Source organism: Artemia franciscana, chromosome 5 (genome assembly GCF_032884065.1).
Source record: "Artemia franciscana chromosome 5, ASM3288406v1, whole genome shotgun sequence".
NCBI classification, from domain to species: domain Eukaryota; kingdom Metazoa; phylum Arthropoda; class Branchiopoda; order Anostraca; family Artemiidae; genus Artemia; species Artemia franciscana.
The window spans coordinates 31,897,692-31,923,431 of NC_088867.1; the positions used below are offsets into that span (position 1 = coordinate 31,897,692).

Sequence of the window (25,740 nt, forward strand, 5' to 3'; positions counted from 1 at the left end):
TTTTAGCTTTTTTATTTTTTTTATTAGTTTTTAGTTTTTTTTGTAGTTTTTGCCTTTTTTTAGTTTTTTCAGTTTTGACGTCACCTAATCCAGTTTTTTCAGGTGACGTCACCTGACACATCCATCCACACATCCATCCACACATCCACAGACAGACAACTTATTTTTATATATATAGATAGATATGAGGGGGTTCGCCCCCTCGTCAGTACCTCGCTCTTTACGCTAAAGCTTAGATTTTGTCCCAATTCATTAAGAATGACCCCTGAATCACCAAAGCCGTAAAATAAATAGTTGAAATTACTAAAAATACTTTAGCGTAAAGATCGGGGTATTAGGAGGAGGTGAGCTCCTCATATGGGTAATAATTTCCGTTCGTTTTAAGTTTTAATGCTGCTCTTTACTTCCAGCTGAAAAAAGTTTTCATATTTCTTTTTTCATTGTTTTTTTTTTAATAATGCTAGTAAATCCTGCGGTCCCTTCATGGAAATTTTCTTCTACCATGACAAATTCCTCGATGGAAAGCTCCCCTAGCCTATCCCCCTATTCTCAACCCCTCCCCCAACCAAAAAATCCTACTGAAAACGCCTACACACTTCCCAATAACCATTACTATATGTAAGCACTGGTCAAATTTTGTAACTTGTAGCCCCTCCCCCAGGGACTGTGGAGGAGTAAGTCATCCCAAAGACATAGTTTTTATGGTTTTTGACTATGCTGAACAAAATGGCTATCTCAAAATTTTGATCCGTTGACTTTAGGAAAAAAATGAGCGTGGGAGGGGGCAAAAAATACAAAATTCCACATTTTTGTAGATAGGAGCTTGAAACTTCTACAGTAGGGTTCTCTGAGACGCTGAATCTGAAGGTGTCATTTTCGTTAAGATCCTACGACTTTTAGGGGGTGTTTCCCCCTATTTTCCTAAATAAGGCAAATTTTGGTGTAGTTGGGGGGGAGGGTTAATTAAAAAAAAAATAGAAAAAATGAGGTATTTTTGACTTACGAAAGAGTTATCGTATCTTAATGAAATTTCATATTTAGAAGTACCTCGAAACTCAGATCTCTTATTTTAAATCCCGACCGGATCCCGTGTCATTAGGGGGGGGGGACCCCCCCCCCTAATTCGTATAAAATTTTGATCCGTTGACTTTAGGAAAAAAATGAGCGTGGGAGGGGGCCTAGATGCCCTCCAACTTTTTTGGTCACTTAAAAAGGGCACTAGAACTTTTCATTTCCGTTAGAATGAGCCCTCTTGCAACATTCTAGGACCACTTGGTCGATACGATGACCCCTGGGAAAAAAAAACAAACAAATAAACACGCACCCGTGATTTGTCTTCTGGCAAAAAATACAAAATTCCACATTTTTGTAGATAGGAGCTTGAAACTTCTACAATAGGGTTCTCTGAGACGCTGAATCTGATGGTGTCATATGAGCTCTTAGCCTTTGTTTTTAAAACACTCCTTTCTTACTTTTTATGACAAAACGATTTTCCGGTTACTTTATCTAACTCTATCCCCCCCCCTTGCAAAGGAAACTGACCTCTGTTGGTCATGGAAAATCCTTATGCTATAAAGTTAAAACCCTAAGAAATAGATCTACAGTTCAAATAAGTAACACAGAAGATGTTTTGGGCCTAATACCTCAGCTCAATCCTCATTTATGAAGTCTTTTAAAGATTTGTAAAACTAGGCTATTTCTGAAATTAGTACAAAGGACCGATACGGCTCACAATCCTGCTAAGGTTATAGGAATTTTGTTTTCAAAATCTAATCTAAAAGAAAAGGAAACTAAAAAGTCAAAGGTAAAATGTTTTGTCTTTGATATATACCTGTCTTCTATGTTATCTCCTCAGTTCTAAAAATAAACTTAAGAAGAGATTGCAAATAGTGGATTGACAAAATTTTTTCTGGAGTAAATAAATGTTTCATTAACCTGACTCGACGAATTTCTAAGGTAACAAAAAGTGCCTCATCTAGAACCATGCCATTTATGCCTCCTATCCATCAGTGACTCTGAAAATCCAATAATAGAAATTTTCCTATATAGGCCAAATATAATCCTCCAAATTAAGGGAGGTCAAGGGTTACATAACTTTTTTGGAAATTTTGGCCTGTAAGCGCTCTACTTATTTCTTAAGGCTCTACTTATGTCATCTCCACAAAAAACTACTGATATCCATTCTATTTGGTGACTAGTGGATAGATGGCCATAGGCTAATAGTTTTTCATTTTGTAATAGCTGTATTCATGAACAAATACATCTTCACACAGCAGAATAGCTTCTAATCCCTAAGAGGCTATATAATTGTTTTTTGGTATTTCCAAACTGATTTTCTATCTCAGAATTTACAATTGACAGGTTTTTTTCCTATTTAAGCCAAAACTGGGGATATAACTAGATAATTTCTTAGTTGTCTACATGACTAATATATTTGAACTAAACAATTTTAGAAAACAACCCAAAAAGTTGGAATTTAGTATTCGAGATCAACATTTGAACAATTATTTCTAAGAAATGGAATAGATACGAAGTTTTGTTCCCCCGTTCTCACAGATAATGTTTGCAACAGTACGATATAATTTTTTTCAGTTTACTCTCCCAACTAGGATAATTATGTTGTTGCACCATGAACATTATCAGGGAAAAACGGTTTTATATTTTATTGACAACGACTAGAAAATTTACAAACTTCACAAAAACTTTTCTGCCCCGTTTCATGATTCTCGTGCCTAGGGCAAACTTCGAGTTTGCATCTCTTATCATTTCTAGCTGCAGACCGCTAACTGCGTAAGAAAAAAAACGCTGAGAAAGCAGTAGTGTTGCGCCACAACTCAATAATCCTTATATTAAAAATTTTTTTTTTAACAAGATCAAAGTTTATCCTGTGAAACTTATCTATCAGTCTTGGCCAAGTTTAATTGTGGAAAACTTACCCAGATGCTTGTATTTTATGTGCCTGTCATAAAGAATATAGCAGGCATTTGCTGATTAAATGCATCATTTAGTTCTGGCATGTCGATTGGCTCCTAACAGTTTCCCTTGCATTGTCGCTCGTTACATCAGATAAAGTAGTTGCACCGTTAAAATAGTTACGAAAAAATAAATTCGTTTTTTTTCTCTCGAAAATTGCATCTGTAATAAGATTTTGCTAAGAAAATAAAATTTTGCTCTTTGAACGTTACAATTACTGTTGATGGTGAAGAAACAGGCGACTTAAATCTTGTATAACTCATTAGTTCTCATTATTCGACAGAGAATATTATGTTATGTTCATCTGTTGTCCACTGTCAAAGGCTGGTCAGAAGAGCAGGAGGGCTCACCACAACACAGAGCAACTTATTTCTTACAGTGTATTATTTAATCTATTGAGCTATAAAGGTGCTGCTTTGATGCCCATTAGAAGTAGAACATGGAATAACTTATGCCTCACTAGGCCTATATTGTATTTACTTTAGCCTAGCCTACTGGGTAGTACAGCCACTCCTTTGCATCAGAAGCAGGTGTCTCTCCTGTCCCTCTACTTGTGTTGCGTCTGCACTAGATATCTTGTTGTATCTACTCATCTCGTTATTTATTGGAACAGTCTTCAGCGTTGAATGTTATTTCGGATCGATTTTTCTGCAAGATTAATAAAAAAAAAAGTTTTCCGGAAAAAAGGGTTTTTCAAAGAATAATAAAGGCCATACTAAACTTAAGATCAGCGGAAAAAAAAATCTGTGATAACTAAAACTCGAAGTAACCTTAAACTACTTTTATAGACTAAATGAAACCCCAAAGCGAACAGAAATTAAATAAACAGTCATAGCAAACAAACATGCAACAGGTACCATGTAAATGAATAGATAAACCTTAAAACGAGTAAAACTTAAATTGAATAAGCAAATCAAGCTTAAAGCGAAAAAAAAAAAACTTTCACTATTAAAGAATAAATAAAACCCAAAACGAACGAAAATTAAATAAACAATTATTGCAAACAGATATACAACAGGTGGGCCTGCTAGTATAAGTGAATAAATAAATCTTAAAACGAGTAAAACTTGTATTGAATAAGCAAATTAAGCTTAAAAAGAACAAAAATCACTAGAAATAAAAGTTTAGTTACTGCCCCCTTACCTGTTTGTAAAAATATAAAACCTACTGCGTCATTGGGGCTATACTGAAAAATATATATGTCTTGAACAGTCTTCAACTGACTAATAAAATTTAAAAGAATGTTTGGTGTATAATAATATTAATTCCTGAAAGCTCATCAGTTAAAGATTTTACTTTACCGTAATTTTCATTTTATTTTCAATGTTGTAATAAGTGCAAATAAAGTTTATTTGCCTGAGGGTTGCCTGAGGAGGTTTCGCCTGGGGGTGTAGTGGCCTGATGCTACATTTAACTAGAACCAAAGTTAAACTGAAATCAAGTTGTCTGCAAATCTATTCCTTTGGCATGAATTCTGTTAGGTATTTAATTATCTTCAAGACTTAGATTTGGTGATTTGGATTTTTACCACCTCTTATTGCCAACCAGTGTTGCCTGATGCGGCATATAACTAGAACCATAATTACATTGAAATCAAGTTGCCAAGAAGTTTATTCCCATAGTCACAAAGTTACTTGATAAATTAATTAATTATCTCTAAGACTTACGTTTTGTGTTGATGTTCACCACTTACCAATCCTGTGGCCATCCATTCTGGCCTGCCGCTACCTAAAACTAGAACTATAGTTAAATTCAAGTTGTCAGCAAATATATTCCGTTAGTCACATATTTAATTGTTTGTCTATATGTTTGTGTCCAGTTACATGATTTATTCATTACAAAATGACATTTGAAGACTTTCTTATGCCTCTTGACGTTATTTTGCGTTATTTGTGGCGGAGTAGACTCAGTTGTATCAAGGCCTAAGCCTTAAAGGTCCATTGCCTCCCCATCCTAGAAGGCTGGGCTTGCCTAGTCACACCAACCTGTCACACTTCAGGAATTGAGATTACCAGTACCGGGAATAGAACCCTCATCCCGAAGGATATAGGATTGTAAGTTCTGTGTGGCATCCAGTCGACTGGGATGGCTCTAGTCTATCGACGTTAGTATTACAATCATAAATAATTTCTAAGACCTCTCTAGCTATTCTTGACAAAATGGAGAAAACTTTCGAAGAAGAAAAAACGAGGATAATTACAGCCAGTGAAGAAAGGAAGGATGAATTTGCAGACATTTCCGTCGAGACCTTTCGCTTGACCATCCTTAGTGCACAAAAGTAAAGAAATAGTAAAAAAAAATATACCAACGATATTCCTAAGCACAAATTGAAACAAAGCAAACACTAATTTGAAAAAGGCCCTCTCAAAACAACGGTGATATTTTATTATTCTTGCTTGTGTTTTTGTCTTCTGTAAATAAAGGGTTTGTCAAATATATGTCTTTTCTTTTTTGTTATAACGGGTTTTAATAAATAAATAATTCTTTGCAGACATTTATTTGAAAATAGTTTCCAATATAATTGATATTTGTAGGTGGCGGAAATGCTCAAAACCACAACCACTGTGCCATTGGTGGCTGTGCCACCAATGGCACAGCCCTCCTATCACATGATGCAAAGAGGAACACCATCAAAGAATAGTATTCAGCCAATGGTGCAGTCTCAGACACGCTTAATGTATGCGTAGCCAATATCTGGTGCTCTTCCACCTCACATTACAAATCAACTTCCTAATGTCTCGCCGCCCACTCCTTTTGACAATTGGTCACCAGTCACCCTGCCTCTACCCAGTAAGATCTAATTTCTAAGTCTGTTAAATGTAATTTAGTTGTATAATTTGACTAATAATATAGGAGATAATTGTTGAAGCACGTCATTGTCTATAAGTGTTCTTTTCGTTTTTGTGTGTTCTTTTTTTTGTGACGATAAGACTCGGAAACCTCGATTCAAACAAGAATTTAGATTTTTGTTTGACGATAATGATGACCCATAGCCTATTAGTGGCTTTTGAAAATATGGTTGTCACTGGGACAAAGAGTCATTTGTAGAACAACCATCCTTGTATGAAAAACACTCCTTGTATGACAGCCAATGGCGCCAATTTAACCAATTTAAGCGTTGGGTTGAGGGAACAAGATGTATCAAATCAGGGAGACGGGGGACAATTTGTCTATTTTTCGTTTTTTTTCCAGCGAAATACCAACAGTTCAAAATCAAACAGTACGAATCAAACAGTTCGTGATAACGAACTGTAGTACTGAACAATAGTAAACGGAACTCTAACAACTGGAATTTTGATACTAAAAGATACATCAAAGGAATCGGATTTTTGTGCTGATTTTAAATATATTTCAACAAATTTAGTCCTTTCCATCAAAAGTTAAGAGCCTGAGAAAATTTGCCTTATTTTGGAAAATAAGGGGAAACGCCTCCTAAAAGTCATAGAATCTTAATGGAAATCACACCATAGCATTCATCGTATCAGAGAACCCTATTGCAAAAAAATCAAGCTTCTATCTACAAAAATGTTGCATTTCGTATTTTTTGCAAGAAGACAGATCAATTGAAGACAGATTTTTGCAAGTTTTTTAATGATTAATAAAGTAGAACTGAGAGAAAGAGTCAAACTTTAGCGTAGAGTGCTGGGCGTTGAGAAGGGAACAGCCCCTTTCATAAACGGAGTAATTTCTGTTCGTTTTAAGTTTTAATGTCACTCCTTACTTTCAGTTAAAAAGATTAGTTTTTTTTTATTTAATTTGATCTAAGAAACCGTGGCATACTGTAACCTATCTTCTACAGTAATTTGAAATTAGACTATTAATCTTTTATTTACGCTAGTGTAGTTTTTCCTTCAATGCTGTATTCCGTTTTTAAAATTTTTGTGGATTGGAAATTGTTGAAAATGTTGATTTGCTTTATTCAGTTATGATATCTCTGGCTGTTCATTTTATATTAGATTACAAGGGCTTCTTCGAAATCACCACCTTTTGATAAATAGATCTATCAATATATGGCAATATGTGCAGAAAATATAATGAAGCTAGAGAAGGATGTGGACAATTCGTAACATGTTATTTTCTGTTCATTTTAGAAAATTTGCCGAGTTGTGTCAAAACCATCAGTAACATGTCTTGTTTTATATTAAAGGTCTATTCCTAATCTGATGCTGCTTAAATGCAGTTTTTTCTTCTAGTGTTGAAAAAGTATAGAAAATGAAAAACTGATTTTTCACAGAAAAGACAGCATTTTCTTGGCAACATTTTGGATTTGTTAGAACAGACGTTTTTTTAATTATCTAATTTGACCTTTCAGATAATGCAGCAAATGAGGTCTTAAGCCCCAATGAGTCTCCAGGATCTTAGACACTATCTCCTGCCTCTGTTACTTTGAGTGTAGGGACTTCACACCAAAGTCCAATGTCACAAATTCCCATTCATCCATCTCAGACTCAACGGTTTCAGCACAAATAATTGGCAGATTTCACATAAATATCCTCCAGTTGTGTTGTCTCACCTGTGCATGTTGTACAAAACAATGTGAAAGTGCAACATGCCAAATGCCAAAAGGTAAATGTCAATAAAATGGATGGTCATGTACCTCAGTCATAAACTTTGACAACAGTGAGTGAACCTACTTTTGAACAGGTGCTCCCTTAGCCTCCTTCAGTTGAATGTAGTTCAAAAATATCTGTGAGTGGTGTAGTGAATAAGGAAAACAAAGTTTAAGAAGTTCAAAAACCTATTGTGCACAGTGCTGGTGAGCAAATCCCAATTTTAAGTAACAAACACACCTAATAAAGGGCCTGAGAAAAAGACCAAAAGACCAACTTCAAAAGGACAAAGCTCACGAAAATAATGTAGATGGTGTTAGTGGTGGTTCTATTTTGGTTGAAGAAAATCTGATAGAGAAACTTGGCAAAGTAGCTGTTGATGGTGATAGAGTTGTGAAAATTGTAGAGAATGAAAAATCATGTAAAGAGTGTGAAAAATGATAATTGTATTTAATTGCCAAAAGGCTCTAAGGATATTGGAATGACGAAGTCAACTATCAACCTCAGCAAACTATTGCCCGAGGTAATTTTTTTTTGGTTTTATGAGTAGTTTTTACTTTGTAAAACTAGTTATTTTATCACTTTTATTCAACCTTTTATATTAATTTATTAAAATATTGTTTATTTAGATTATATATATATATATATATATATATATATATATATATATATATATATATATATATATATATATATATATATATATATATATATATATATATATATATATATATATATATATATATATATATATATATATATATATATATATATATATATAATACTATAAATATCATTTATATTATTTTTCATATTATTTTGTTATCATTCATATTATTTTATTTATTTTATTCCACTAAAGCAGTAAGTATTCAGTGCTTAATCATTGCTTAACACTTTTGAAATACAGTAAACTATGGCCTAATCGTAAATAAACATGGTCAGTTTAATTAGGTTTGTTTTAGTTTAAAAGTAATACTTAAAAATTTTCTTTTATCGGATGTACCTAGGCTTCTTTTCCTCCCCTCATTGGTCTTTGAATCTGGTTAATCTAAAGAACCTTCCTCGCAAAAACAACACTGAAGTTTTGAGACAAATATAGTTCTGAGATTCACTTACCAAGATGGGGGGGGGGATTCTTGCAAATTTTTTCACACTTTTCAGAAAACTCAGCTTTTTTCCTTTTTTTTGACAAATTAGATACCCCTCAAAATAAATGGAATTGCTTTTTAATAATAATCCAAAAGGACGGTTGATTAGGAAAATGGTGTAGATAGCAAGGAAGAGAGTTTTGGTAATGTAGGAGGCAAACACATTTCAAGAATTTAGTCAGAAATAGACTGTACAAACTTATCTAGTTAAAGTCTATTAAGCATAACTATTGATCTATGCCGTAAAATGGAGAGAGAGACTCTACCCTAATATACTATCTTACAAAATACTCTGTTCTAGCCTGTTGAATCCTACCTGCATGTTGGGAGCAATATAAGTAAAAAAATAAGATTTATTCTTTAACGGAATCTATGAGAGACCCAGTGATCATAACCCAGGATTTAGTGTTGTAATACAATTTTTGACACAGTTCAACAAGCATATAACAAGATTTAATGTTTAAAATGTGGTAATTAATGATTACTAGTTATTTTAATGACTTAGTTAATTGTTTTTAGTTCCATTCCTAATTACAGTGTTTCAATTATCATTGAAGAGAACAATTTGTATGCTATTGTCTTATCATATTAAGATTTCTCTGGAATAAGCTGAGAGTTTTTCCCCCTACCTCAATAGGAGGTGCAGGATAAATCATAAGTTTTGGCTTACCTCCTCTTTGCTTTTGATTAACCTTTTTAATTTTCTTACGTTTAATTTTTTTTTTTTTTTGGGGGGGGGGAACTTTTTGAGACAGTATAGCTAAAAGGTTTTTTAACTGTAACTTCGGGATAATACCTTTTGAAATGGTATTGGCCCCAATAGTCCCTAAGGAAAAGGCTGTAAGTTATGTAATTTGCCCATAGTTTCTATAGGCTATTAAATAAAAAAAACAAGTTTTTTTAACTGAAAGTAAGAAGCGACATTAAAACTTAAAACGCACAGAAATTAATTCGTATATGAAAGAGGCTGCTTCCTCATCAGCGCCCCGTTCTTTACGCTAAAGTTTGACTCTTTCTCTCAATTCTTCTTTTTCAAACAGTAAAAAACTTTAGCGTAAAGAGCGGGGCGTTGATGAGGAAGCAGCCTCTTTCATATACGAAGTAATTTCTAGGATATGCACATGTTTTTTAGGCGGAAGGGTTCATGGGGGGAGACGTTCCCAGGGGAATGAAAAGGGATTTCTTGGCATGATTTCACAAAGGGTGGGAAATCAAAAAATAGTCTTTCGACTTAAAAGTAAGGAGCAGTATTAAAAATTAAAACAAGTAGAAATTATTCTACATATGAGGCGGACGTCTCCCTTACTCAATCCTCACCTTTTTGTAGAAATTATTCTACAGCACAATCACATTAAAAAAAAAAAAAAAAAAAAAAAAAAAAAAAAAAAAAAAAAAAAAAAAATCTTACTGTCCCTTTCCATACAAAATAATAAGATCAAATTAGAATTGCACAAATCTAAATCTTCCATGGAATATTTTTGGATTTTTCAAATGAATCTTTGTCCATGGGCTATGTTTAAGATGCTCCTAGGGCGCCAAGGACTATCTTAAGGACATTAACGTAACATTTTACTGTAATGTTATCCTCAATTTGTTTTCATGGTATTTTTATGAATAAACATGCTCTGTTAAAATCTAGTTTCCCTTTTGAAACCTAAAAAACCAGCATATTTTTGGTTTCGATGTTTTCCTGACCCTCTCTACCATCACTCCATCTACTCACTCCAAGTCAAGATTTGAGGTTCATTTATTATATGAACCTTTATTATTTCTTTAGGGACTTTGAGTGCAAAAGCGTTTTTGATAGACTGGGGAAAAGACACTTTCCTCCCTGGTTCTCAAGTTGAAAATATGGGATAATGTTGGGTCTGAGGCCAAATGAACCTCAAATTTTCACTTGAAACGAAAGAAAAAAACTAAACCATGAAATAAACAAAGATGGATAATCAACCTGAATAACAATGTGTAACAATACCATATGGCAATTAACAGTTAAAACTAACTATATTTCTGTTAATTGTCAAATATAGTTTTTTTTTCATTTATTTTGCTTGCGTAATCCATTGCATAACCTTTTATTTTTGAAAAGCGCCTATTGCTCCCTAAACAAGTACAAAATGTTCCTACTATAGGGAATGTGTGTCGGGGTTCATCCTTTACTAAGCAGAACAGTAGTCAGTGACAAGATCACTTGATTTTTTTTGGGGGGGGGGGATGTCACCCACTTTGTCAAAGTTTAGCCTATTTTTCTGCCTCATAGATGTTATTGAGTAATTATATAAAAAATATAATAAAAGCGGAGCTATATTTAAACAAAAGACGTGTAAAGTTCCAATTATGAAATTTATTTGAAACTTAAAACCGACAAAAATTTAAATGAATAAAATACTGAATTTTGATTGAAAAAAAAGAAGCAGAAATCACCACAGAAACGAGTAGGGCTGATCCCCAGTATCACTTTTAAATTGCAAACTTCACATTCATGTAGATTTTCACCAGTGTGCATTCTCATATGCTCGTTTAAAGACACTACCCAAACGAATTTCTTTTTGCATTAATACAGTATTTCAACAGTAAGGTCGGATTCGCACACCCATAATAGTCACATTTATGTAGTTTTTTACCAGTGTGTATTCTCTCTTCTTCATATTCATATGGTTTGTCATCAGTGTGGGCTCTTATATGGCTAGTCAAATCGTTCTTGATCGAAAATTTCTTTTTGCAAGCTTCAGATTTATAGGGTTTTTCTCCACTATGCGTTCTCATGTGCAGACCCAAACGACACTTCGAAGAAAGCTTCTTTTTGCACATATAACATTCATATGGTGTTTCACCAGTGTGGGTTCTCATATGCGTGGCCAATCTACACTTCCAAGGAAATTTCTTTTCACACGCGTCACATTCATGTAGTTTTTTACCAGTGTGTATTCTCTCTTCTTCACATTCATATGGTTTGTCATCAGTGTGGGCTCTTATATGGTAGATTATATTGTTTGGTAGATTAGCATCAGCACCAAACTTTAAAAGACATTCAACAGTTTTTGGGTGTCTATACGAAGCTGCTAAATGAAGTGGACTTTCACCATGATTGTTTCTTATATTAACATCTGCTTCAGACTTTAAAAGATATTCAGCTGTTTTTGCGTGTCCATTTTTAGCTTCTAAATGTAGTGGACTTTCACCATTTTTGTTTGGTAGATTAGCATCAGTACCAGACATTAAAAGACATTTCACAACTCTTTTTGAGTGTCTACTTGAAGCTGCTAAATGAAGTGGACTATCGCCATCAATATTCCTTGCATAAACATTCGCACGAGACCTTAAAAGACATTCAACTGTTTGTGACCGTCCACCTAACGCTGCTGAATGAAGTGGACTTCTGTCGCTATTTCCTTCGCCATCTTCCATCACTGAGGATGTCTCCATTTCATATTCTCTATGTTTTAAGGTTGTTTTAAACATTGCTTTGTGCTTTATCAAATACAATCAATAACTGAACCACACACCATCGGGATTCCGATTTATATAGTAAAGATGACGTCATATTTATCACACTATTTTGATGCTCAAATAATGACGTCACTTGCAAATATAAAATTCTACATGGAGGTTGCAATGACGTCATATTAAAATCGCATGATAATATTGCAATAAAGTCATATAAGGAGCAAAGTCAATTAGTCAACTAATTAATAGTCATGTAAAAAATAAAAATAAAAAGCATACAAATATAAATGAGAACCGATGGTAGAAAACATGGTAGAACCAAAGAATATATTTCTGAAAAAAAGGTGGAATTGTGGATATATATTTCCGTCACCTCCCCACCACCATTCTCTGAAAATCATTTAAACTGTCTAATTTCATAACTTTCTCATTAATAATTTTGCCTCCATGAAGTTCCTTATGCAAAATGTATTTTCTCCTTATTTTTGTAAGTCCCTTTTAGAAATAAAATAATCAAATTTTGTAGCTTTTGTAGATAACAGTTTTACTGCACTGACTTAGAAATGAAAAATTTTCACCAAGAAAAAATCTTCACATTATTTTGTATACTTTTTTATTTTCAATATTTTAATTGAAGGGGAAAGGTATAACTCCTCTAGTGAATGTCGATAATCTCATGTTAACTCAATGGTGCCAATGAGAAATCACTTGCAATAGGAAATATGTAAAAGGTGGATTCCCTGTGGTATTATTTTCAATAGATTTGGCCTCTGATCTTAAGCTGGGCTTATCAAAGTAGACACATTTTGAATCTGGGTTAAGCCATGAAATGTTCTCACTGTTCAGGAGAACAATACACTTTTTTTAACATAATAGTTCAATTAATTGATTTACTTGATCATCAATTGTTTATTAATACCTCCGTCCCCGTTTCTCTTAGAAAACTATCAGACCCGTTTAAATACAAAAGTCTTGACACAATTTTAATTTATTTAAAAAATTCGTTTATTTAATTTTAGATTTTCTCACTTTAGCCCGTGATTCCCAACGAGGGGCGTGCAGGTTACACCGGTGCAGTAGGGTAATATTTTGGTGGATAATGAGAGGAGGTACACTCTTTGGCAGACCATACTTTAGAGCATTAATTTTGAAAAAAAAGCATGTGAATAACGTCAGATTTTTAATTTAAAAGAAAAATGCGTTATAGTATTGCAATAGTGTCAACTATTGTATAAAAGGTGTTTTATACAGACGCTTCTTTTGATTATCAAAAAATATGCCTAGAGGACAAACCGGAAAAAAATGCTAGTTTGCTGGCTTTTTTAGCTTCCTTCGAGTGAATTCATGGAATTTTTTTTTTCAACAAAACAGATCATCAAACTTTTGAGTCGACATCATTGCTGTTAGTGGAGAGCCGTATTAATTTTTTTTTTACGGCAAGTCGCGTGCCATTGCAAAGCTTTGGTGGGTTGATATTTCTTAAAAGTATTATTGGTACGCCTATTTTTAGTTGTAGCACGTGTGGTGGAAACCCTGAAGGATCTATGGAATTTAAAAATTCAGATAGATAATTAACCGCTTCATTTGGTTCCAAAACTGTGTCGACTGACTTGTAAAGGACTGCCTGGTCTCGAATCTTGGTCAAAACAATATTGTTGATTTCGTGGACGTCTATATTTTTGGGTGCGAGAATCGCTCTTTCACTTAGCCATTTATCATTTTTATAATTTTTTAGAATATTCGGAAATACTTTTTCAATCAATTCATTTTTGGACGTCACTAAATTACAGAAATCAGCAGGTAGTTGTATACGTCCTGAAATTGAGTCTATCGTATCATAAATGTCTTTTTGTTCCGACGTTAACTTGTAAATGTTATTTTGTACATACGACAATAGATCACTCGTACTGTAACTTTGTTCACGATCCAATTCTACACATGTCGAAACAGCAGCGATACGGTTAGGTGAAGGCATTCCCAAATCCTGAAGAGGTTTGTTTGCCATACGTACGCACAAATCTTCTATAATAACTAAAGTGTCGTTATAAATTTCTGATGTAAAATCAAAAATCATTTCTGACGTCTCTAACTGTTTTCGATGGAGTATATCTTCGGACATTTTTGATTTATATTTTTCCCATAACTCTGTAGGAGCTGATGGAGAGCAAGTGTACGACTTTGACTTGGGGTTGACGTTTCGCACGCGTCATTGATGCAGTTATCCCAGTGTTGGTCATTCTCCAATAAATTCAGAGCTTGGCATGCACTACGGTAAGTGTCATGTATAGTACCGTTTACAGTTCTAAAATACTCAAAGGATGTCGGACCGGGTACATTCACCAAAAGCAGGCGTAGAAAGAAGCATTCATGTTGATTGGGGTGAACGGTGTAGAGTCTTCCTATCGTGGTATCTTTGAAGATGGTAGGTTGGCCGTAAACCCACTGGTTATCTACTTCGATGGTGGTACCGTTGCCATTGTAGGTTTTTCAGTCATTTTACAATTAGAAATTTCTCTTTCAACGGTCTTCTTACAATTATAAATTTGTCTTTGAACGATATTCTTAAATACCTGTGTCCTGGTCGTCATTTATATTCCCTGTGTCCCGGTCGTCATTTGTGTACCGGTATCCCAGTCTGTAATTTCTCTTTTTTCTTTTTTCAGTTTTCTTTTTCTTCTTTATTTTTCAGCTTCACTATGAAATACATATCGCCGAACCTTTGTTTTTTTAACTAAAATCTGGTAGTCATTGATGACCTTTTCCAAGTCAAAATCCCAAACCCAATCATCATCGCTATCATTTTCAGTTTTAATATGTTTTGACTCTCGCTGTCCAGGTGGATCTTCATCTAACTGCGCGGTTTTGCGTTCTTTAGCCTCAAGCCTGTTTCCTTGCTGTTCTTTTGATTCCTCGGCACGCTTTCTTTTCTGACTTTCTCTATCAGCAGCAAGTTTTTTGGCATAGACTCTTTGAGCATCTTCATCAGTCATTGTAAACTTAAACATTAATAGAATTCTACGCGAACATATGTCTTATATAACTTGAATGACGTCACCTTCAAAGCAAAAATGATGGCAACTAATTTCATGACGTCAGCCGAAACATGACGTCACCTGATCCACAGATCCACAGATCCACAGACAACTTATTTTTATATATATAGATTACAAGGGATTCTTCGAAATCACCACCTTTTGATAAATAGATCTATCAATATATGGCAATATTAGCAGAAAATATAATGAAGCTAGAGAAGGATGTGGACAATTCGTAACATGTTATTTTCTGTTCATTTTAGAAAATTTGCCAAGTTGTGTCAAAACCATCAGTAACATGTCTTGTTTTATATTAAAGGTCTATTCCTAATCTGATGCTGCTTAAATGCAGTTTTTTCTTCTAGTGTTGAAAAAGTATAGAAAATGAAAAACTGATTTTTCACAGAAAAGACAGCATTTTCTTGGCAACATTTTGGATTTGTTAGAACAGACGTTTTTTTTTAATTATCTAATTTGACCTTTCAGATAATGCAGCAAGTGAGGTCTTAAGCCCCAATGAGTCTCCAGGATCTTAGACACTATCTCCTGCCTCTGTTACTTTGAGTGTAGGGACTTCACACCAAAGTCCAATGTCACAAATTCCCATTCATCCATCTCAGACTCAACGGTTTCAGCACAAATAATTGGCAGATTTCACATAAATATCCTCCAGTTCTGTTGTCTCACCTGTGCATGTTGTACAAAACAATGTGAAAGTGCAACATGCCAAATGCCAAAAGGTAAATGTCAATAAAATGGATGGTCATGTACCTCAGTCATAAACTTTGACAACAGTGAGTGAACCTACTTTTGAACAGGTGCTCCCTTAGCCTCCTTCAGTTGAATGTAGTTCAAAAATATCTGTGAGTGGTGTAGTGAATAAGGGAAACAAAGTTTAAGAAGTTCAAAAACCTATTGTGCACAGTGCTGGTGAGCAAATCCCAATTTTAAGTAACAAACACACCTAATAAAGGGCCTGAGAAAAAGACCAAAAGACCAACTTCAAAAGGACAAAGCTCACGAAAATAATGTAGATGGTGTTAGTGGTGGTTCTATTTTGGTTGAAGAAAATCTGATAGAGAAACTTGCCAAAGTAGCTGTTGATGGTGATAGAGTTGTGAAAATTGTAGAGAATGAAAAATTATGTAAAGAGTGTGAAAAATGATAATTGTATTTAATTGCCAAAAGGCTCTAAGGATATTGGAATGACGAAGTCCGACCATTCCCTGAGTCGCCATCGTCATTTATATATCCCCCTGTGCACCCCGGCGTCCCCTTTGTAGCTATGTCCCTGTGTCCCGGCCGTCATTTATATTCCCTGTGTCCCGGTCGTCATTTGTGTCCCGGTGTTCCAGTCTGTGATTTCTCTTTGAGTGTCCCGGGCGTCATTTATATTCCTTGTGTCCCGGTGTCCCGGTCGTCATTTATATCCCCCTGTGCCCCCCGGCGTCCCCATTGTAGTTGTGTCCCTGTGTCCCGGTCGTCATTTATATTCCCCGTGTCCCGGTCGTCATTTGTATCCCGGTGTCCCGGTCTGTATATACATTCGTTTTTTAGTTTTGTTTTTCCTTTTTTCTTTTTTTTCTTTTTTAGTTTATTTAGATTTTTAGATTTTTTAGTTTTTTTATTAGTTTTTAGTTTTTTTGTAGTTTTTACCATTTTTTTACTTTTTTATATTTATTAATATTTTTTTAGTTTTCTTTTTCTCTTATTTTTCAGTTTTTTCCTTTTTTTTAGTTTTTTCTTTTTTAGTTTTTAGTTTTTTTTTGTTTTTTACCTTTATTTAGTTTTTTAGTTTTTTTAGTTTTTTAGCTTTTTTAGTTTTTTTATTAGTTTTTAGTTTTTTTTTAGTTTTTGCCTTTTTTTAGTTTTTTTTAGTTTTTAGTTTTTTACCTTTTTTTAGTTTTTTTTAGTTTTTTAGCTTTTTTAGTTTTTTTTCTTTTTAGTTTTTTTTGTAGTTTTTACCTTTTTTAGTTTTTTTTCTTCTTTTGTATTAGTGTGAAATAATTCAGACGTCATATGCGGACAAACACGACGTCACTCGACAGACAGACAGACAGACATAACCCACAAACAACTTATTTTTATATATATTTATTCATATTTTTTTAGTTTTCTTTTTCTCTTTTATTTTTCAGTTTTTTCCTTTTTTTTAGTTTTTTTCTTTTTTAGTTTTTAGTTTTTTTTTAGTTTTTTACCTTTTTTTAGTTTTTTTTAGTTTTTTTTAGTTTTTTTAGTTTTTTAGCTTTTTTAGTTTTTTTATTAGTTTTTTTTTTTTTTTAGTTTTTGCCTTTTTTATTTTTTTCATTTATTTTTTAGTTATTAGATTTTTACCTTTTTTTAGTTTTTTAGCTTTTTTAGTTTTTTTTTCTTTTTAGTTTTTTTTGTAGTTTTTACCTTTTTTAGTTTTTTCTTCTTTTGTATTAGTGTGAAATAATTCAGACGTCATATGCGGACAAACATGACGTCACCTGATCCACAGATCCACACACAGACAACTTATTTTTATATATATAGATATATATATATATATATATATATATATATATATATATATATATATATATATATATATATATATATATATATAATACTATAAATATTATTTATATTATTTTTCATATTATTTTGTTATCATTCATATTATTTTATTTATTTAATTCCACTAAAGCAGTAAGTATTCAGTGCTTAATCATTGCTTAACACTTTTGAAATACAGTAAACTATAGGCCCAATCGTAAATAAACATGGTCAGTTTAATTAGGTTTGTTTTAGTTAAAAATTAATACTTTAAAATTTTCTTTTATCGGATGTAACTAGGCTTCTTTTCCTCCCCTCATTGGTCTTTGAATCTGGTTAATCTAAAGAACCTTCCTCGCAAAAACAACACTGAAGTTTTGAGACAAATATAGTTCTGAGATTCACTTACCAAGATGGGGGGGGGATTCTTGCAAATTTTTTCACACTTTTCAGAAAACTCAGCTTTTTTCCTTTTTTTTTGACAAATTAGATACCCCTCAAAATAAATGGAATTGCTTTTTAATAATAATCCAAAAGGACGGTTGATTAGGAAAATGGTGTAGATAACAAGGAAGAGAGTTTTGGTAATGTAGGAGGCAAACACATTTCAAGAATTTAGTCAGAAATAGACTGTACAAACTTATCTAGTTAAAGTCTATTAAGCATAACTATTGATCTATGCCGTAAAATGGAGAGAGAGACTCTACCCTAATATACTATCTTACAAAATACTCTGTTCTAGCCTGTTGAATCCTACCTGCATGTTGGGAGCAATATAAGTAAAAAAATAAGATTTATTCTTTAACGGAATCTATGAGAGACCCAGTGATCATAACCCAGGATTTAGTGTTGTAATACAATTTTTGACAAAGTTCAACAAGCATATAACAAGATTTAATGTTTAAAATGTGGTAATTAATGATTACTAGTTATTTTAATGACTTAGTTAATTGTTTTTAGTTCCATTCCTAATTACAGTGTTTCAATTATCATTGAAGAGAACAATTTTTATGCTATTGTCTTATCATATTAAGATTTCTCTGGAATAAGCTGAGAGTTTTTTCCCCCTCCTTCAATAGGAGGTGCAGGATAAATCATAAGTTTTGGCTTACCTCCTCTTTGCTTTTGATTAACCTTTTTAATTTTCTTACGTTTAATTTTTTTTTTTTTTTGGGGGGGGGAACTTTTTGAGACAGTATAGCTAAAAGGTGTTTTAACTGTAACTTCGGGATAATACCTTTTGAAATGGTATTGGCCCCAATAGTCCCTAAGGAAAAGGCTGTAAGTTATGTAATTTGCCCATAGTTTCTATAGGCTATTAAATAAAAAAAAACAAGTTTTTTTAACTGAAAGTAAGAAGCGACATTAAAACTTAAAACGCACAGAAATTAATTCGTATATGAAAGAGGCTGCTTCCTCATCAGCGCCCCGTTCTTTACGCTAAAGTTTGACTCTTTCTCTCAATTCTTCTTTTTCAAACAGTAAAAAACTTCAGCGTAAAGAGCGGGGCATTGATGAGGAAGCAGCCTCTTTCATATACGAAGTAATTTCTAGGATATGTACATGTTTTTTAGGCGGGAGGGTTCATGGGGGGAGACGTTCCCAGGGGAATGAAAAGGGATTTCTTGGCATGATTTCACAAAGGGTGGGAAATCAAAAAATAGTCTTTCGACTTAAAAGTAAGGAGCAGTATTAAAAATTAAAACAAGTAGAAATTATTCTACATATGAGGCGGACGTCTCCCTTACTCAATCCTCACCTTTTTGTAGAAATTATTCTACAGCACAATCACATAAAAAAAAAAAAAAAAAAAAAAAAAAAAAAAAAAAAAAAAAAAAAAAAATCTTACTGTCCCTTTCCATACAAAATAATAAGATCAAATTAGAATTGCACAAATCTAAATCTTCCATGGAATATTTTTGGATTTTTCAAATGAATCTTTGTCCATGGGCTATGTTTAAGATGCTCCTAGGGCGCCAAGGACTATCTTAAGGACATTAACGTAACATTTTACTGTAATGTTATCCTCAATTTGTTTTCATGGTATTTTTATGAATAAACATGCTCTGTTAAAATCTAGTTTCCCTTTTGAAACCTAAAAAACCAGCATATTTTTGGTTTCGATGTTTTCCTGACCCTCTCTACCATCACTCCATCTACTCACTCCAAGTCAAGATTTGAGGTTCATTTATTATATGAACCTTTATTATTTCTTTAGGGACTTTGAGTGCAAAAGCGTTTTTGATAGACTGGGGAAAAGACACTTTCCTCCCTGGTTCTCAAGTTGAAAATATGGGATAATGTTGGGTCTGAGGCCAAATGAACCTCAAATTTTCACTTGAAACGAAAGAAAAAAACTAAACCATGAAATAAACAAAGATGGATAATCAACCTGAATAACAATGTGTAACAATACCATATGGCAATTAACAGTTAAAACTAACTATATTTCTGTTAATTGTCAAATATAGTTTTTTTTTCATTTATTTTGCTTGCGTAATCCATTGCATAACCTTTTATTTTTGAAAAGCGCCTATTGCTCCCTAAACAAGTACAAAATGTTCCTACTATAGGGAATGTGTGTCGGGGTTCATCCTTTACTAAGCAGAACAGTAGTCAGTGACAAGATCACTTGATTTTTTTTTGGGGGGGGGATGTCACCCACTTTGTCAAAGTTTAGCCTATTTTTCTGCCTCATAGATGTTATTGAGTAATTATATAAAAAATATAATAAAAGCGGAGCTATATTTAAACAAAAGACGTGTAAAGTTCCAATTATGAAATTTATTTGAAACTTAAAACCGACAAAAATTTAAATGAATAAAATACTGAATTTTGATTGAAAAAAAAGAAGCAGAAATCACCACAGAAACGAGTAGGGCTGATCCCCAGTATCACTTTTAAATTGCAAACTTCACATACCATCACCATAAACACCATCACCATAAAACATACAGTATTTCAACAGTAAGCTCGGATTCGTACACCCATAATAGTCACATTTATGTATTTTTTTACCAGTGTGTATTCTCTCTTCTTCATATTCATATGGTTTGTCATCAGTGTGGGCTCTTATATGGCTAGTCAAATCGTTCTTGATCGAAAATTTCTTTTTGCAAGCTTCAGATTTATAGGATTTTTCTCCACTATGCGTTCTCATGTGCAGACCCAAACGACACTTCGAAGAAAGCTTCTTTTTGCACATATAACATTCATATGGTGTTTCACCAGTGTGGGTTCTCATATGCGTGGCCAATCTACACTTCCAAGGAAATTTCTTTTCACACGCGTCACATTCATGTAGTTTTTTACCAGTGTGTATTCTCTCTTCTTCACATTCATATGGTTTGTCATCAGTGTGGGCTCTTATATGGTAGATTATATTGTTTGGTAGATTAGCATCAGCACCAAACTTTAAAAGACATTCAACAGTTTTTGGGTGTCTATACGAAGCTGCTAAATGAAGTGGACTTTCACCATGATTGTTTCTTATATTAACATCTGCTTCAGACTTTAAAAGATATTCAGCTGTTTTTGCGTGTCCATTTTTAGCTTCTAAATGTAGTGGACTTTCACCATTTTTGTTTGGTAGATTAGCATCAGTACCAGACATTAAAAGACATTTCACAACTCTTTTTGAGTGTCTACTTGAAGCTGCTAAATGAAGTGGACTATCGCCATCAATATTCCTTGCATAAACATTCGCACGAGACCTTAAAAGACATTCAACTGTTTGTGACCGTCCACCTAACGCTGCTGAATGAAGTGGACTTCTGTCGCTATTTCCTTCGCCATCTTCCATCACTGAGGATGTCTCCATTTCATATTCTCTATGTTTTAAGGTTGTTTTAAACATTGCTTTGTGCTTTATCAAATACAATCAATAACTGAACCACACACCATCGGGATTCCGATTTATATAGTAAAGATGACGTCATATTTATCACACTATTTTGATGCTCAAATAATGACGTCACTTGCAAATATAAAATTCTACATGGAGGTTGCAATGACGTCATATTAAAATCGCATGATAATATTGCAATAAAGTCATATAAGGACCGAAGTCAATTAGTCAACTAATTAATAGTCATGTAAAAAATAAAAATAAAAAGCATACAAATATAAATGAGAACCGATGGTAGAAAACATGGTAGAACCAAAGAATATATTTCTGAAAAAAAGGTGGAATTGTGGATATATATTTCCGTCACCTCCCCACCACCATTCTCTGAAAATCATTTAAACTGTCTAATTTCATAACTTTCTCATTAATAATTTTGCCTCCATGAAGTTCCTTATGCAAAATGTATTTTCTCCTTATTTTTGTAAGTCCCTTTTAGAAATAAAATAATCAAATTTTGTAGCTTTTGTAGATAACAGTTTTACTGCACTGACTTAGAAATGAAAAATTTTCACCAAGAAAAAATCTTCACATTATTTTGTATACTTTTTTATTTTCAATATTTTAATTGAAGGGGAAAGGTATAACTCCTCTAGTGAATGTCGATAATCTCATGTTAACTCAATGGTGCCAATGAGAAATCACTTGCAATAGGAAATATGTAAAAGGTGGATTCCCTGTGGTATTATTTTCAATAGATTTGGCCTCTGATCTTAAGCTGGGCTTATCAAAGTAGACACATTTTGAATCTGGGTTAAGCCATGAAATGTTCTCACTGTTCAGGAGAACAATACACTTTTTTTAACATAATAGTTCAATTAATTGATTTACTTGATCATCAATTGTTTATTAATACCTCCGTCCCCGTTTCTCTTAGAAAACTATCAGACCCGTTTAAATACAAAAGTCTTGACACAATTTTAATTTATTTAAAAAATTCGTTTATTTAATTTTAGATTTTCTCACTTTAGCCCGTGATTCCCAACGAGGGGCGTGCAGGTTACACCGGTGCAGTAGGGTAATATTTTGGTGGATAATGAGAGGAGGTACACTCTTTGGCAGACCATACTTTAGAGCATTAATTTTGAAAAAAAAGCATGTGAATAACGTCAGATTTTTAATTTAAAAGAAAAATGCGTTATAGTATTGCAATAGTGTCAACTATTGTATAAAAGGTGTTTTATACAGACGCTTCTTTTGATTATCAAAAAATATGCCTAGAGGACAAACCGGAAAAAAATGCTAGTTTGCTGGCTTTTTTAGCTTCCTTCGAGTGAATTCATGGAATTTTTTTTTTCAACAAAACAGATCATCAAACTTTTGAGTCGACATCATTGCTGTTAGTAGAGAGCCGTATTAATTTTTTTTTTACGGCAAGTCGCGTGCCATTGCAAAGCTTTGGTGGGTTGATATTTCTTAAAAGTATTATTGGTACGCCTATTTTTAGTTGTAGCACGTGTGGTGGAAACCCTGAAGGATCTATGGAATTTAAAAATTCAGATAGATAATTAACCGCTTCATTTGGTTCCAAAACTGTGTCGACTGACTTGTAAAGGACTGCCTGGTCTCGAATCTTGGTCAAAACAATATTGTTGATTTCGTGGACGTCTATATTTTTGGGTGCGAGAATCGCTCTTTCACTTAGCCATTTATCATTTTTATAATTTTTTAGAATATTCGGAAATACTTTTTCAATCAATTCATTTTTGGACGTCACTAAATTACAGAAATCAGCAGGTAGTTGTATACGTCCTGAAATTGAGTCTATCGTATCATAAATGTCTTTTTGTTCCGACGTTAACTTGTAAATGTTATTTTGTACATACGACAATAGATCACTCGTACTGTAACTTTGTTCACGATCCAATTCTACACATGTCGAAACAGCAGCGATACGGTTAGGTGAAGGCATTCCCAAATCCTGAAGAGGTTTGTTTGCCATACGTACGCACAAATCTTCTATAATAACTAAAGTGTCGTTATAAATTTCTGATGTAAAATCAAAAGTCATTTCTGACGTCTCTAACTGTTTTCGATGGAGTATATCTTCGGACATTTTTGATTTATATTTTTCCCATAACTCTGTAGGAGCTGATGGAGAGCAAGTGTACGACTTTGACTTGGGGTTGACGTTTCGCACGCGTCATTGATGCAGTTATCCCAGTGTTGGTCATTCTCCAATAAATTCAGAGCTTGGCATGCACTACGGTAAGTGTCATGTATAGTACCGTTTACAGTTCTAAAATACTCAAAGGATGTCGGACCGGGTACATTCACCAAAAGCAGGCGTAGAAAGAAGCATTCATGTTGATTGGGGTGAACGGTGTAGAGTCTTCCTATCGTGGTATCTTTGAAGATGGTAGGTTGGCCGTAAACCCACTGGTTATCTACTTCGATGGTGGTACCGTTGCCATTGTAGGTTTTTCAGTCATTTTACAATTAGAAATTTCTCTTTCAACGGTCTTCTTACAATTATAAATTTGTCTTTGAACGATATTCCTAAATACCTGTGTCCTGGTCGTCATTTATATTCCCTGTGTCCCGGTCGTCATTTGTGTACCGGTATCCCAGTCTGTAATTTCTCTTTTTTCTTTTTTCAGTTTTCTTTTTCTTCTTTATTTTTCAGCTTCACTATGAAATACATATCGCCGAACCTTTGTTTTTTTAACTAAAATCTGGTAGTCATTGATGACCTTTTCCAAGTCAAAATCCCAAACCCAATCATCATCGCTATCATTTTCAGTTTTAATATGTTTTGACTCTCGCTGTCCAGGTGGATCTTCATCTAACTGCGCGGTTTTGCGTTCTTTAGCCTCAAGCCTGTTTCCTTGCTGTTCTTTTGATTCCTCGGCACGCTTTCTTTTCTGACTTTCTCTATCAGCAGCAAGTTTTTTGGCATAGACTCTTTGAGCATCTTCATCAGTCATTGTAAACTTAAACATTAATAGAATTCTACGCGAACATATGTCTTATATAACTTGAATGACGTCACCTTCAAAGCAAAAATGATGGCAACTAATTTCATGACGTCAGCCGAAACATGACGTCACCTGATCCACAGATCCACAGATCCACAGATCCACAGACAACTTATTTTTATATATATAGATTACAAGGGATTCTTCGAAATCACCACCTTTTGATAAATAGATCTATCAATATATGACAATATTAGCAGAAAATATAATGAAGCTAGAGAAGGATGTGGACAATTCGTAACATGTTATTTTCTGTTCATTTTAGAAAATTTGCCGAGTTGTGTCAAAACCATCAGTAACATGTCTTGTTTTATATTAAAGGTCTATTCCTAATCTGATGCTGCTTAAATGCAGTTTTTTCTTCTAGTGTTGAAAAAGTATAGAAAATGAAAAACTGATTTTTCACAGAAAAGACAGCATTTTCTTGGCAACATTTTGGATTTGTTAGAACAGACGTTTTTTTTTTAATTATCTAATTTGACCTTTCAGATAATGCAGCAAGTGAGGTCTTAAGCCCCAATGAGTCTCCAGGATCTTAGACACTATCTCCTGCCTCTGTTACTTTGAGTGTAGGGACTTCACACCAAAGTCCAATGTCACAAATTCCCATTCATCCATCTCAGACTCAACGGTTTCAGCACAAATAATTGGCAGATTTCACATAAATATCCTCCAGTTCTGTTGTCTCACCTGTGCATGTTGTACAAAACAATGTGAAAGTGCAACATGCCAAATGCCAAAAGGTAAATGTCAATAAAATGGATGGTCATGTACCTCAGTCATAAACTTTGACAACAGTGAGTGAACCTACTTTTGAACAGGTGCTCCCTTAGCCTCCTTCAGTTGAATGTAGTTCAAAAATATCTGTGAGTGGTGTAGTGAATAAGGGAAACAAAGTTTAAGAAGTTCAAAAACCTATTGTGCACAGTGCTGGTGAGCAAATCCCAATTTTAAGTAACAAACACACCTAATAAAGGGCCTGAGAAAAAGACCAAAAGACCAACTTCAAAAGGACAAAGCTCACGAAAATAATGTAGATGGTGTTAGTGGTGGTTCTATTTTGGTTGAAGAAAATCTGATAGAGAAACTTGCCAAAGTAGCTGTTGATGGTGATAGAGTTGTGAAAATTGTAGAGAATGAAAAATTATGTAAAGAGTGTGAAAAATGATAATTGTATTTAAT

General features: G+C 33.7%; 2 protein-coding genes across 4 annotated transcripts in view; both read right to left on the reverse strand.

Annotated features, from left to right (window-relative positions):
• Positions 1–25,740, reverse strand: part of LOC136027274 (uncharacterized) — a 65,897-nt gene that overhangs the window by 24,487 nt on the left and 15,670 nt on the right. Inside the window, exon 2 of one of the 3 annotated variants that reach the window (XM_065704357.1) lies at positions 3,454–3,621. The exons of the other annotated variants lie outside the window; for them this stretch is intronic. The gene's annotated coding sequence lies outside the window, so the exon portion shown is untranslated. The remainder of the gene's footprint in view (positions 1–3,453; positions 3,622–25,740) is intronic. 3 annotated transcript variants of the gene reach the window in all.
• On the reverse strand, positions 20,591–21,496 carry LOC136027716 (zinc finger protein 235-like). Its single transcript, XM_065705169.1, has one exon. The coding sequence runs from the start codon at positions 21,494–21,496 to the stop codon at positions 20,591–20,593; it is 906 nt and encodes a 301-aa protein (XP_065561241.1).

Excerpts from the sequence above, each read along its gene's own strand:
- LOC136027716 (XM_065705169.1), bottom strand. The coding sequence starts at position 21,496 with ATGGAGACATCCTCAGTGATGGAAGATGGCGAAGGAAATAGCGACAGA.